The following is a 15752-nucleotide window of genomic DNA, read 5'->3' as shown; positions in this document are numbered from 1 at the left end:
AGATTTTTTGGCTCCCAAGGACAGCGTTATATCGAGGTAGAGGTGTAGGTGTTTACTCTAGGGATGTTAAACTTCCAGTAACATATTCTTAATCATTGTCTGGTATCTAGCTAGATAACAGGAATACAATGTCCTGTTATACGTCCAATCCAGTACTCCTCATCCAAAAAAAACTTCCAGTTGATTCTCTAGTGTGAAAATGTCTCATTGATTTCAACAGGAGTTTTGCCTGAGAGCCCAATGTTGCTGATCCACATCAGCATTCTTTGCTCACAAGCAGGCACTTGAGAGACAAGTGGAAGCCACCACTCAGCCACATCAGGGAACGCAGTGTATCGCATTGTTCTGCAAAAGACACCTGACCTCCAGAAGGCTTCAGAAGCAGCAGCATCTGGCACTCCTCAGTGGGAGGGATTGTATGTTTGCAACAATGCAAAGTCTTGGGGGGAAGAGGGGAGAGGCAAAAGGGGAATTAGACGAACAAAAGGGGGATTCTCAAGGCTCCTAAAGGGCTCAAGAACCACCCTCTGGGAATGGTTAAATCAAAACAACATATATTATCTGTCCCTCAATTTTACATTAAATAATTAGTTACATATTTGAGACACTTCAGCGAAAAATTTCAAATGTAAATGCCCGGAGTTGGGTAATTAAATCCAAATTTAAGCTCTTCAGGAAAAGTGGCCTTATTTTCAAAGGTACTGAGCCTCCGCCTCTCCCCACCAACTCCTATTGCCTTCACTGAGCATTCAGCATTCAGCACATCTGACAATCAAGCACCTTTTATTTAGGTGTCCAAATATGGGATTTTAGGTGCCTAATTTTAGGCACCCTAGCCTGACCTTAATTCAATGTGACACTAAGTTCCTGTATAATAACTACAGACCAGGCATGGCTTCACATTCTCTAAACAAAGCACCTGCAATTCTGCTTGAGACGACGATATCTAAAGGAGAACAGAAGGTTATTTGGACTCCATTGGTTCCACAGCTAGAACAATGGACATGCAAATTGTCCCATTCATACTTACTTATGCCAAAATATGTAATGAGCATCAGGAACAAGTTTGTTATGTGGGCTATTAGGCAGAGACCAAAGCCTGCTAACTTACTTCACTTAGGATGTAATCTGACAGATATTTGGTGAATCTGGTTAAGGCTGGAGTAGTATCTTAGAGGTGAAAGGCCAGTGACTAATCCACTGAAGCACCCAAAACACTATAGCATTACATTTGGTTTTGTCTTTAAATGGATTATAGTTTAAAAAAAATAAACTGGATTTCTCTAACAATTTAAGTGCTGCAGTGCTACAGCTCAAAGCAAGATGTGCCACACGATGCTTATGCACAACAAGGGTATGTTGAAGGAGGCCCACTCAAGAGGTAGCCATGGCAACCTTCAGAAAACAACCAGTTTTCTTAACAGCAATTATTTATCAGTGTCCATGGGGATCTCTATGGAAAAAAAAAATCTGAAAACGCGTAGGGTGCCAAATAGCTTTGCCTACCTTTGACAGTAAAAAGAGAAATGATTGTAGGCCCAGAATCACAGTCCTTACTCAGACAAAACTCCCACTGAAGAACGAAGGAGTTTTGCATGAGTAAAATCTGTAGGACCAGATACTGTAAATATAAAGAAACAATTTATGGGAGGGAGAAGGAACAGGAGTTAGACAGGGCTGTAAAGTTTTACTTTGGACAAGAGAGAAGTGGTGATCAGCACTAACCTTGAATTGTCCTCTTGAAGAAAGCTTTGCAGGCCTCACATGAAGCCACCCCATAGTGGTACCCTGACGCAATGTCACCACACACCAAACACAGTCTTTTGGGCATCGAGTTCAGCATATATTCACACTTGGTCTGTGAATCTTCAGCAATGGTGCTAGAGCAGTCATCATATCGTTTCCTGACGGGCCCATTGCCCCCAAGCCCTGCAGCAGAAGGGTAGAGGGGTGGTGAGTCCAGCCCATTCTGATGTCCATTCATGGTTGAACTGTAGCTCCCGCTGGCGTCTGAAGAGCCACCAGGGCTATGGTGGTTGATGCTGTCCGTCAAAGAGGCGGGGCTTGATGGTTCCGTCTTGATATATGACGAACAGCTGGAATCAATGTGTCGATCTTTGCTTGACATTCTGCAGAGAAGCCTGCATTGTGGGAGAGGGAGGGAGGGAGGGAGGGAGAGAGAAGAATCTGTGTATTAAAGACAGCGCTCTTTAAGATTGCTCTGCAAGGGCTAGGGACCGCACATCATTCATTCATTAGTCAATACCTCTTGTTCTACATGAAGGTAATCAGCATAAGGGCATGACAGAGCTTTATCAAAGCTTCAGACAGGCAGTAAACAAAAACTTTAAAGAGACCAAACCCTTTTTTCTCCCCGTTCTTTCTGCTAGACTGCGTGTCGATTTCAAACCAACTCTCTAAATTTTGAACTTGTCATCCAGTGAGTCAGGAATTCAGAAACCCATTTGATTATTAGAATTTATTTCATTTTCCCCTCCCCCACTGCATTTTTCCTTGCATAAATTCCACTATCGACAGAATCAAACATTTCTGAGTTTGAAGTGAAATGTTGTGCTCAGTAATTACTGTTTGTCAGCACTTTTCGATAAAGCATAACTGCATCATCTATTGATCTGACCATGGAATTGAAGAATAAGTCTCCCAATTACTTTTTATTATTAAAATTTCTTTATTAGGTATAGCTATTTAGTAATGAAGTAACATCATCTCAGGATTCTAACAAATAATTAAGGTTGGACACTTGTTTCACAAAATCTAAGTGGGATGATTCATCATCTCTGGCTGCAATTACTTTTTAGCCATTATCCTCAGACTAACCAGTAATAACTATGCCAGCACCCCATATATCTACGGTTCTAGAGGAGCTGACATTTTACATTTTACTTTCTGGGTTAAAAAAAAAAAAAGGAGGAAATGGATAAAAGTTTTATCTTTCAAAGGGTGAGATCCTTGATTGCCCTATTTCTTAATTCTTGTTTTCAGAATTGAGCATGTGAAGCAGAGACACAAGACACTTGATCTGACAAATTAGCTCTCTCTCAAGAAAAAAAACACACCCTCTTTCCTTTTCTTTCCCGTATGTAAAGCTAACTGTCCTTTTTTGGCAGGAGGTTGGAGGATAGCATAATATTTAGAAAGGTTATGATCAGATATTACCTTCGCTGTCTGTTATTGTGATTACTAAGCCACAGTGGCAAATAGCGTGCTGGGCAAAGCCTTTGTCACTCCCAGTTCACAGACGAACAAGTCTCTGATGACTTTTTCTCAGTTGAATGCAACCACTATATAAGCCCACCCACATGTGGTTATACACTATTGTTTTGGAAACAACCCACATTAAAATCAACCGTAGTTGCGTTTGCAGCAGGCAATTTGGCAGACTTAAAAATAATTTCACATCAGTTTTGAGATGTTACAGCTCTTCTCTTGCTCACATTTATGTGCCATAATAAAATTCAGATGCAGCTTTAAGCTCTGGAGCCAAATTCACCAGTGTAAATCAGAATGAAATTCAGCAACTAGATTTCAGTTTATTCTTACACCACAGTAATCAAGATCAGAATTTGGCCCCTCACTAGAAACGTCCACTTAGGCTTGGTCTACACTTACCCCCCAAGTCGAAGTAAGGTACGCAAATTCAGCTACGTGAATAACGTAGCTGAATTCGACATACCTTACTTCGAACTTACCGCGGTTGAGACGCGGTCCACACGCGGCGGTCAGGCTCCCCGTCGACTCCGCGGTACTCCTCTCGTATAGCTGGAGTACCGCAGTCGACGGCGAGCACTTCCTGGTTCGATTTATCGCGTCCAGACCAGACGCGATAAATCGAACTCGGAACTTCGATCCCCAGCCGCCGAACTAGCGGCTGGGTGTAGACAAGCCCTTAGAGTAAGATTTACCCTATATTCAAAGTGGGATTTAGGTGGTCATAGGGCCTTGGTTATTGGGGTGAATTTTACCAAAAAGAATATCAAAAACAAATTGCATGTGAATATGAAACAAACAACAGACTGATGAGTGGAAACTTCACTCACTACACCTAAACACTATTTTTATTTGGGATGGGGAGGGAGCAAAACCATTCTGTGTCAGCACATAAACCAAGGAAATGGGAAGGTTAAATCCTTAAAAATACCTTATTGCTTTGGACCACCTGCTTGTGTTGTCCTTTTCTCAAGAACTAGTGGGGGGAGAATCCCCTTGCCACCCTGCACTAGTGCATGCCTTTCCTTCTGCATCTGCTGCCTTGTACCCGTCACTGTTAATGAGTGCTGTAATTAATAGATAGCTCTCTCTTGTCTCTCTACTTGCACTCTGGGCTAAGCACTTTTCTCAAGTCAACGTTTGAAAGAAAGCGGGTCGGCACTGACTTACAGCAGCTCTGCAAATTCCTTTTAATTTAGAGCACTTACACCACCACTCCACTTATTACCTTATAATTACTGGACCGCTCTCACATACATTATGATCTTAGACTAGAGTTAGAAGTTATTAGGGTACTAAAACATGGTCTCTCTCTCTCTCTCTCTCTCTCTCGTTCTGTGACACTGAATTTTATACAGCTATGATAAAAAATATCAATTAACTCTTTCACAATCTACCAACTAGAGGTACTTTTCTTGAATACAAGTGCCTGGCCTTTCTTTCGCCTTCCTTTTGTTGTGATTCCATGCATAAAATCATCACTGTTACAACCATAGGAGCACAACTATAGTCTCTAGTCTCTGCTGCTGGCACATTCTCCTCTCTGCAAGATTCCTACTGGTGAATTTGCTCTAGTTTAGGGAATAATTTATTAGAGTACAAATTCTGATGTCACCTTCCCATTCTCAGAATCATTATTTGATTACTTAATATTAAGTCAACAACTAATTAGTTGTCCAAATGCATGTTGTCTTATCTGGTGAAAAAATGGGTTTCTCCTACTATACTGTCAGAACCAAATTATCATCTCTCCTCTTCACAAGCTCAAGATCTGATCTCCAATGCGGTATAGGTTAACAGCTACTCTGCTGGTTTTTGAACTGGCAGTTTCTAGTACTAATCAAGGTTTATCTGCTCTTGGCTGCAGTTTCAGTAGTGAAAACTGGATTGGTGCACAGGAGTACAGAAGTACAGTTCAAACTAACCACTGCAAGGAGATAGGAAAATAGTAGCTTTCAGTGGATGAAAAGTTGCTCAACTCCCTGAAGAAGCAAACCAAAGAAAGGATATATGTATATTTGTGACATTGGCAGTGCGTGGACAACAGGCACGTGTTTCATGCTGATTTTATTTCTCCGTTACTGCACCACTTTCAAATGGAAGAGACTCAAGAGCCGTCTACACCGGTGGTTTTCAAACTGCGGGTCACGACCCAGTACTGAGTCGCGGAATGTAAGGCACTGGGTCGCGGTGGCTCTGGTCAGCACCTCCGACCGGGCTGTTAAAAGTCCCATTGGCGGTGCTGCCCGGCTAAGGCAGGCTAGTCCCTACCTGTTCTGACACCGCGCTGCGCCCCGGAAGCAGCCAGCAGCAGGTCCGGCTCCTAGGCGGGGGAAGGGGGGGCACAGCACTCTGTGCACTGCCCCTGCCCCGAGCACTGGCTCCCGGCTAGTGAGAGCTGGAGGGGGCGGTGCCTGCAGGCGAAAGCCATGCAGAGCCGTTTGCGCGCCTCCATCTAGGAGCAGGACTTGCTGCAGGCCGCTTCCGGGGCGCAGTGTAGTCCGTGGTGCTAGGAGAAGCAGGAAGCCTGCCTTAGCACCCCCGCTGCACCGCTGACCGGGAGCTGCCTGAGGTAAGCCCGTGCCCCAACCCTGCACCCCAATCTCCTGTCCCAGCCCTGAGCCCCCCAAACCTAGATCCCCTTCCTGTATCCCAAACCCCTCATCCCTGGCCCCAGCCCAGAGCCTGCACCCCAGCCCAGAGCCCTGACCCCCTTCCACACCCCAACCCCCTGCCCCAGCCCAGAGCCCCCTTCCACATCCTGAACCCCTCATTCCTGGCCCCACCCCACAGCTCTCACCCCCACAGCCCTCATCCCTGCACCCCCAACCCTCTGCCCCAGCCCTGAGTCCCTACCACATCCCAAACCCCTCATCCCCAGCTCTGCTGAGTCACGGGCATCAACCATTTTCTTCAACTGGGTCACCAGAAAAAAAGTTTGAAACCGCTGATCTACACCTTTGACAGGTTGGGCCATCATCAAGTCATCTCACTAAACATTTGGAATAATGCCTGAACCAGATCTCAGTAAGAATGTTGCCTCCTAATTACTACTTAGCTCATTACACTGAAGACTTCCTAGACACAATTGCATTATATTCTAAAACTACAGTTGGAGCTTAATTCTCTCTTCCTCTATGTCTCTGAAAGTCTACAGCTCTATTATTCGAGCCTGAAATATTCACAACTATCTATAAATTCAATTGTCAGCTCGTGGGTTTTATTCTAGACTTCACTTCAATCTAAAATTAGAGGCACTAAAATTCACATTAACTCTAAGAGGAATGTAGTGAATAAGACTTTATTTCAAAAGAACACCTTTTTGTCAGAAAGAGCTATTTTCAAGATGATGGCTTTATCTGCATTCAAAGAGAATAAGCCCAATTCTAGATTGTGCTGTTAATGCAGAATTTTTTTAGGTCACATTGGATTAATAAAAACCTAAATTTAGTTAAGTTGTATGAATAGAAATAACATGTTTTATATGAAAGTGTACAATATTTATTTTAAAGTCTTGGTGCGTTGTTTTTTCTTTATTATTATTTTAAGTCAAATGAATGATAGCTCCACTGGAGATGGGGTATGTTACCCGGGGTTCTTTCTGAGTTGACTGCTTTTAGCAATAAGCAATAGTGGTTTCAGGCACTTTACTGGTTTGCCAAAATCTCCCCGTACAGGGTATACCCACATGTGCTTTCTAAAACCTCTCTCAGCTACTCATGAACAAAACTGGCGACATTGCTGACTTTGGGTTCACAATCCATTCAGTGCCCACAAAGACAGCAACTCCAGTTTGCTCTAACAATAGTCCCATGCCTGCATCCAAGGGAGAACAGATTCTTAGGAAAACAGTCAGGCCATTTCAAACCTTTAATAATACATCTTAAGTTACATCCCTTCATGTCTGCTATAATGCCAAGATGCAAAAATCCTTCATCTGAGCAAAGTTTAGCTATTTGGCCCAATGCTTTTGGTAGAAAGTTATAGAGAGGGAATGCTAGCAAATGCACTTAAAACCACTTAAAATAGCTTTTTAAATAAAACAGTGGTAGATATTTTGCATGCCACATTTTTCTACAAGGCCAGGAATTTTCTAAATATCACTAATGAAGGTGTTAGTGGCATTACATTTATATTGCTATCTACCTGCTACACTGCTAATGATATTGACAATGCTGACACTGGTTAAATCAGTATCAATGTCCTAGTGGAACATATAAAATAATTGGGCCCAATTAGTCTTAGCAGAGGAAACTCTCCCACCACTCAAGTCAACGGGTGCTTTTCCACAACCAAGATGGCAGGATTAGGCTATTTGGTTAGAATATTGTTTTTGCCATCCTTCCCTTATTTGACGTATGTAAAAGAATAAAAATAACAAATAATGACATCCTGGGATTGGAAAATGGGCCAAATTTTGCTCCATGTTACACCAGCACAGCCCCACTGACTTCAACAGTGCTGCAGTGATGCCGTAACTTAGAGCAGAGCGACCCTTTGTCCCAGTAATTGCACTGGTCACCAATAAATAAATAAACAAACAAACATACATTTACCAAGCTTCCACATAATGGTATATGAGATGTCACAGTTATTTTCTATTGTAAAGGAGATTTTCTTTGGTACTGCAGATAGTGTGTTAATTGTAACTTCTATAAACAAGCCAGTGAGATAGGAATTATTATACACACTTATACACAGGCACTTTAAGAATGCCATCCATCCACTATCTTCCAACATGCTTCTCAAACATCAATTGTGGTCGACTGACAAAACCCCTGTGAGGCAGGGCTATCCCCGCTGTGTAGTGGGCAAGAAAGCCTTGCCCAGGATCACACATGAAGTCTTTAACAGAGCCAGGAATAGAACCCAGCTTGCCATTCTTCCAGGGCCACACTTTAACCACACAGACCAGCCTTCCTCTCATACGCTGTGTTTGCCTTTTAGTAACGTTTCACTTTCTGTACCAAAATCAATAGACAGAGAACAGTGAGGCATGCACCAGAGATTTCCTATATTTTGTTCCTTTGAATGGAAGAGAAAAAGTATTTGTGTGGAAGGAAACCAAAATGTTGCCTCTTGCAGTGACACCCAAGTCACCTCGAGACTCTCTCACAAGCTCTTGTTACAGAGCTGAGTTACAATTTCAGCTGAACTACTTTACAATGAGCATTTTTTTTCTGCTTCAGCTAATTGCACTCTAGTAAAGTGGCAAAATGTGAATCACTTAGTAGGAAAATGGGCACCAGCTGCTATTGTCAGAGAATGGTGATGCCGAAGAAAGAGAAAGCGACTGAATGAAGTGTCATGTCAGAAATCAACGGTGCAACGTGTGATTTTGGAAAACATGACTACTTTACAGAGACAGGGTGTCATTATGGCATCACAGTAATACGGTGCTTTGACAACTGCTGGGTCTAACATATCATCATTGCATTAAGGTGCACTGGCTTAGTTGGGGGAAGGAACAGAAAGGATTCCTTCTTTTAATAACAAATATCTTAAGGTCTGCCTGGTTAACCTAATGGATGAGATCATTAATTGCAAAGTAAGCATTGCTAATCCTGACCCCTCCACCACCACACACACACCCATGTTATGCATTAGGCCTTTATTAACAAACATCCACGCACGGCCTACTGAGGAGTACTTTGTCGCCAAAAAGATGGACATGACTTTCTACATTGTTTTACAAATTTTGAGCAACTTCTCTAAAATCTAAGTTTCTTCTGCCTTTTAAATTTTTCTAGCAGTTTCCATCATTCCATCACTATCAAGCGTGCTGAAGCAAGCAAACAGCTCTCTCCAGGGCTGATGTCAGCACTGCTGACTGTTGGAGCTGTGGAAGCAGTATATGTAGACATCAAGTTGCTGCAAGCAGCAGCCCATGTTACCTGGAGATCAAGAATCTGAAGCCAAATTCCAGCTTCCCAACTGGTACCATGAATCTGCATGTAACCTACTAAGCCACACCACAGAAGAATGCACAATCATTCATTTTCAGTTCAAAGGCCAATATCCCAGGACTCTCAACTTCACCAGAACTGCATTATTTTTAAAAACTGCAAATTGTCCCAACTATCGACTCAAATGTAATAATTCTATGCCCTGTAAGGTTAGGGAGAATATTTTTAACCTTTTTTCCCTACAGTTTTTATTTATGTAAAGCAATCGCAATTGCTCCTCACTCTTGCAAGTTGATTCCCCGCACTTCCTGGTTGATAAACTTTATTAATGGGAAGCAAGTGGTCCTGTGATACCACAACGTGTTGCAGATGATCATTGTTGACAGTTTTTGCGCTTAAGGATTAAATCTGATGCAGTAATGCATACTAGTGTAATTTATCCTTAGCTCATTTCCTTGGACCTATTTCAATTTAGGGTGAGCATCTCTTGTTTATAGCTCTAAATACTGTAAGCGAGCAACTGGCAAATCAATAAAACTGCTAAATGCATAATAATACTGTGTAATTACATACAGGATGTTTTGCATAATTAACTACCTGAGGTGTTCCTTGATATAATGGATATTGATCTAGTACAGAGTAACCTATAAGCCTATAAAATACATACTGTTTATACAAACTGAGATTATGCTTAAAACTCTCATTCTAATAATCTAAACCGGGTTTTGGCACTATATGCGCAAGAGCTTTCTTTTCCTGCCAAGTTCAAATCAATTCTTATGGCATTACTTTATAACTAACGTGATATTTCACTGATGATTACTATTACCCTGATTACTTTGAAGTAATGTAATAATAGCAAAAATACACTTAGATTAAACAAACTACTGCTATTTAATCAATATTATTGAGATAAACCAAGTGTTTTAACAAGTCTGTATATATGCGCTAATGCAGCTTTAATTAAATGTATCCTTAGACATGCACAGTCTCTCTAGCATACTGAGACCACAGATCGTAAAGACCATGACATGAATCCTAAAATTACTTGTAAGGTTTAAATGTGCAGCAATTGCAGGCAGCAAAATTTAAATTTTATCACACCACACAAGCACTGTTCTGTGCCCCAGGCACTCTCTTGGGAACAAAAAGTTCAGAGGGAAGAAAAATAAATGACCTTGCACCTTTGAGCCAACACACCAGGTGTCTGGATAAGAAGCAGGTCAAGTTACACTGGAGATACTGGGCAACAGTGTATGTCACTATGACACACAGGAAGCCTCTAACACGTAAGCAAAAAACTGCAGCTATATGTCACAAACTGAAGTCTAATATTGTATATGCGCCTGTAACATTCATTCATCTGTTGAGATTTACTATGCTACTAACAGACCTCCTCTGTAGTAAGCTTTCTGAAGAAAAGAAAGTCGCCCACTTCTACAAATCTTAAGTCTTTCAAATAGAAATATGGATCAATAAAGTTTTCTTGTGTTCAGACAATTCAGTTTTCAAGCACTCAAAGGAAGGAACACACTGAAGAGAAACCAACACGAGAAGCGGATGACAGCTAAATGAAAATCCTTCCAGGGTGTCTGAAACTCACATCCATAAGGGAACGCATGCTTGTACTAATGTACACAATGTATGAAGGTTCCAACACAGATCAACAATAGCGAACAAGCAAAAAGTTAAGGTTGATTCTCAGTTCTTAATTTTCTCCTTCCTCCTTTGTTCCTATAAAATAGGAATATGGTTGTTATTTAGAGCCACAATTGTGATATTATTCAAATGCTGGTTTTTACATTTAACTTCCCTGTTTGTTTGCTGGTTTTAAATCCCATATCTTGTTATTTATAATTGTATTACAGTAGTGCCTATAGGCCTCAGCTAAGCTGGGGCCCTGTTGTGCCAGGAGTTGTACAAATTTATATTAAGAGATTGTCTATGCTGCAAAGAGGTATAGTGGGAAGGCTGGAACATGACTACTAGAATGGTAGCCAAGAATCATTCTGTGAGAATAAGTATAAAGACTGGGAACAACAACACGTTTATTAAATTTTATTGTCAAATTATGAGCAAACTATTTTATTTAATGTCACACATTAGGACAGAGTGAAACACCAGCTGGTTAAAAATCCAGCTGGTTTTCTGTGATCTAAAATTATATTATCTGAGATTATTCTCTATTGATATCAGGCGGAGTTCACCTGATGTTTCCAGCCTCAGGAGAAGTTAAAGTGACAAGGCATCTCCTAACTATTAATTCTGGGAATTCTTTTTAATTAAAAGAAATCAATTGAAATAGTAAAAGAAAATCAACACTGCATTCATCTAGTTCAAGAAAAAAACCTCCACAAACTACAAAAATAACCAAAGATTTATTCCAGAACGTAACAGGCTTTCCAAAGAAGGATTATTTTGAAATGATTTAGCATCAAAAGCAGTTACTTGTACCAGTCAGAAAGCCAGTACTACAGATCACAGGGACCTAGTTGTCATTTGTCACTGGGGCGGGGGAGGGGAGGAAGGGGGGAGATGAGAAGAAAATGGCCATAAGTCTCAAGACAGACAAAGTTTGTGTCATCACAGCTTCCACAATTTGTCTCAATGATTTTCTGCTGACTCTCTGAGAGGGAGAGAATGTGTGTGCTCAAATGTACATCCGGGCCTATCTCATTACCCAATTCCCTCAGTGATTTTCTATAGATTAATTATAATTCGTTCACCCAAATCAGTGTGCTATTGAAGAACAATTAGAAAGAGCATGATAGGAATGATATCAGATCCTGAGTTCCTTAAAGAGTTAGAATGAAAAGTTATGAAGTAAATGACCCAGTTGGTCCCAGTTCCTGCCCACCTCCTCTCTCTACATGCACACACACCACCGTGTGTATTTGTGTAAAATACTTGGTGAGTTGGAAAATGACGTTTTCCTGCAATCAGTGTTTAAGTGAATGTTTGTCCCTGTGTGTTACACCATGCTGGCAGCTAGCAGCAGGGAGTCGCTGAGTTGTTACTACATTTGATTTGACTGCCAGTAGGAAGCTTTATTTCTACCAACTGTTAGTTGCCAGCTCTGAGAATCTTCTCTTCAATTCCTGCCAGAAATTGCCCCTCTCCCCCATTTTCTTTTCTTGTCCCCTTTTTCACTTCGGAGACCTTTGGCATACGGTGAGGAATCTCCACGTCACGAAGCATAGTGTCTGTTTGTTCATTTTCAAATTTGCCACCCTAACTGCAAAAAGTGAATTATATTCAGCACCCAGAGGCCTGAATTTAAAATCTGGACCCTAGAATAGGAGACAAGTTTACATAAACAAACAGCAGCTCTGGAATTTTATCCTGATCTTTTCTGAAAAATGTGGTATCAGAGGCTGCAGAAATAGCTATAGGCAGATAAAAGCCCCCCAGCCACATCAACGGATGGGGGAACTTGATGGGGCCAGCAGTGAAAGGGGAACAGTCCCAGTAGCAAGGGAGGGAAACATTATCCAAGGGATAGTAGGTATCTCCTTCCTTGGGACTCTGGTACCCATTGGCCAGCTGTTGGACAGGGGTGCTAATGGGCCAGGATTTCCCAGCGCCCAGTATTTAGCCCAGCACAACAGCCATATGGATCCTCTTTTGGCTCCATTCCACCAGCACCACCCTATCCAATCAAACTAGCAATGTGAACCCAGACTGACAGATGCTGCGGGTCTAGTGGTTTGCTTGTTTAGGTGGTCTGGAAGGATTTTTTTCTTCCATGGGCCCATTGGCAGAGGATCAGGGAGTTTTTTGCCTGCCTTGCACCACCTTCAAGTCTCGGTGGGTTAGGTACTAAGTGCATTCCTACTTAACTGAGATATTGGGGTGTGCTGTTGTTTATTCATTGCCACTTGCACCCAGTTCCCAGTGTGGTTAAGAGAATAAAATGAACTGTTCCCAGCAGTAAAAGACCTGGGATTTTAGTGATGGGCCTTCGGCTTCTGTGATGGGGTGAGACCTTGTGGCCTTAACGGGTTGAGATTCCCTCCCTGCTATACCCTCTGTCACCCTCATGGTGGGGAGGGTGCTAGGACTCAAAGAAAGAGGAGTCCTGGGGGGTAGGCTGAGGAGAGCCTACCTTGTGTTATGGGTTATATAGTAAGCAGCCCTGTAACCCCTGCACTGAAACCAATTAAATGCCTGGAGAGTATGGGTGATGGGTGGGTCATGCCCCTCCACTAGTTTAATATCAGTTGCAACCTGCGCTTAATTCCATGCATGTGTCTGTCCTCATTTTGCCACTGTGTCCACATCAATTTGAGTGGCTTTCACTTACAAGAAAAGCATTTGTTATCTAGCTCTCCATGTGCTTCTTGGATCTAGTTTAATAAACAAACCAAAAAAATCCTGAACATGAGAGTGTTTCCAGAAAGGCTCCTCCCCACTGTCAAAAAAGATGCAATAACTTCAACAATTGTTTGCATTGCTTTTTCCCTAAACAATAATGATTTTGATAATTATGATTTAATTATAATGGATCTGACAACAATTTCCAACAATGAACAGCATCTTTACAAAAATTAAAGCAAAATGAATGAGAGTGGGGTGGGGGGAGGAAAAAAAAAACAGTGAGACAGTCTGAGAACTCAGGCTGAATGGAAAAGTAATTAACTCTAAAGAGCTAAAACTGTAATTACAGAAAATTTCATTAAAGGGAGGCAGGTGATTCCATTTTCCTAAATATGACAAGGTGCTGTATAAAAATAAAATAGAAGCTGGTTTCAGTGAGTGGAGCAGGAAAGCCATGTCTTTAACCAGATCAAATTCTCGAAATTGGCTGTCAAGACGGGATTGTTGTGATTTATACCCGTCTATCAAGTGCATGAAAGAGAGAGACAGAGAGAAAAAGAGGCAAGCTGCTGTCGCTTCCATTCGCAAAGCACCTTTAATTTCCACAGCACCATCTGTTACCAAATCTAATTCACATTCCCCCCTAATCTGGTTTAGTTCTGTAATAGTAATTCTTCCACTACCCTTATGAACATGGCTCTCAATGAAAAGCTTTGGTTCTGGGTTGGTAAGAAATTGAATATTATACAGTTAAGGTTCTGGTGACTTAACTGAAGCATGCTCTCCATTAAAATGCACTTCTGGTAAAGGGATTTGTTTCCAGCCAATGCAGAGATATGGAATAGCTCACATTTGAGGGTTCGGGGGGCGGGGGGAGGGAGAAAGGAAAAAAAACACCCTGATGATAGGAAAGCAGGCTGTGGACATGAAAGCAAAGGTTGTCATGAAATACAATTGTTGTCAAGTTTAGTCACTTTCAGTACTGGCTATAAAATCACTTTGTCATGGTCTCATACAGAAAGCCTGAAATTGTTTTTTTTTTTTTTTTAAGGAAACTGAGTAGAGTGAGGTATAATATTTTAGAAGGGGAAAATACTTCTTTCAAATTATAAGATGCAAATACACCCAAGATACCAAACAAAAGTTGAAAGGTGGTTAAAACTGTTACTGGGGCAAATTCTCCCAAATGCATACATTTCTGATACTCTCTAGTTGTGCCCTGTCATATTGTGGCAGCATAAATCCAACTCTTTTATGGGAATTTTGCCTCCATAAGAACTACAGGAGTGGGCCTTTATTGCAGTTATGAAGGTTCAGAAATTGAGTCACCTCTAGCCCTCTTAGCTCACAGACAGTCTTATATGAATTAATGGCTTACAGGGCTTGGATTTTCCTCTGCGCTCCCATGGATATCAATGGGGATAAAATCCTTGTCCTATTGAGATCAACGGGAATTTTTCCATTGACTTCAATGGGGCCCGGATTCCACCCAGAGATTTTCCTCATTTATTTCAATGGGAGCAGAATCAGGCTCTGTGTCTTGAACTCATAGGAATAGGGCACTTGTCACTTTTAAACATAGGGTTTCAAAAAGGGGGGCTTATTTTCATGCCACTCATAGTAAGGAGTTATAGAATAAATAAAATATCTTTCCCCTCAATGTTGAAACGTATATATTTCAGTTGACGAAAAGTAATCTTATTTCTTTGTCTGCAGACTTCCCAAAAATAAAGCCTGTGGCACAAACAGCTTTAGCCAACACACAGAGTAATGTGTGAGCAACGTGTAGCTGTGAATAGCCCAAGGTTTTTTTGTATTTTTTAAAAAGGATTTGCAATAAAAAGAGAAGAGGGAGGCAATACAAAAAAATACATATAAATAGAATGGGAATATGCTGCAACATGTAGATTGAAGATGAATTATGCACTATATGAAACCTGAATGTATAAAAGAATTCCTAACAGAAGGAAAGACCACAAATGTACAGCTACACTGGAACATCTGTGAAGGGAGATGCACATTATAAAACAAGTAAATGAAATCTGAAGAGGTCTCCTCCAATTTTACTGCTGGACTCCTACGTGATTAAAAGTAAAATATATGGAGCATTAAAATAAACGTTTTTTTCCCCTTAATCGAAAAAGTGAGCAAAATCAGCATGGAGTTTGTTTCAAGCAGGACAAACCTTTTGCAACCAGTCATGGACCAAAAGCTTGGATGTACAGGGGTTGATTCCTAACTGTTGTAAATTGTCCTAGCTCCGTTGGCTTAAATGGAGCTAGGACATTTTACACCCGCTGA

General features: G+C 41.3%; 1 protein-coding gene across 3 annotated transcripts in view; it reads right to left on the bottom strand.

Annotated features, from left to right (window-relative positions):
• Positions 1-15752, bottom strand: part of ESRRG (estrogen related receptor gamma) — a 451270-nt gene that overhangs the window by 155766 nt on the left and 279752 nt on the right. For all 3 annotated transcript variants that reach the window (XM_026657685.1, XM_026657686.1, XM_026657684.1), the window contains exon 2: positions 1726-2141. In XM_026657685.1, the coding sequence (XP_026513470.1) occupies positions 1726-2128 (403 nt within the window). In that variant the 5' untranslated portion in view covers positions 2129-2141. The remainder of the gene's footprint in view (positions 1-1725; positions 2142-15752) is intronic.

The sequence above is a fragment of the Terrapene carolina genome, unplaced genomic scaffold, assembly GCF_002925995.2.
Source record: "Terrapene carolina triunguis isolate 2854851 unplaced genomic scaffold, T_m_triunguis-2.0 Scaffold262, whole genome shotgun sequence".
Lineage (NCBI taxonomy): Eukaryota > Metazoa > Chordata > Testudines > Emydidae > Terrapene > Terrapene triunguis.
The sequence above is the reverse complement of the archived record's forward strand: the minus strand, read 5'-3'. Positions and strand labels throughout refer to the sequence as shown.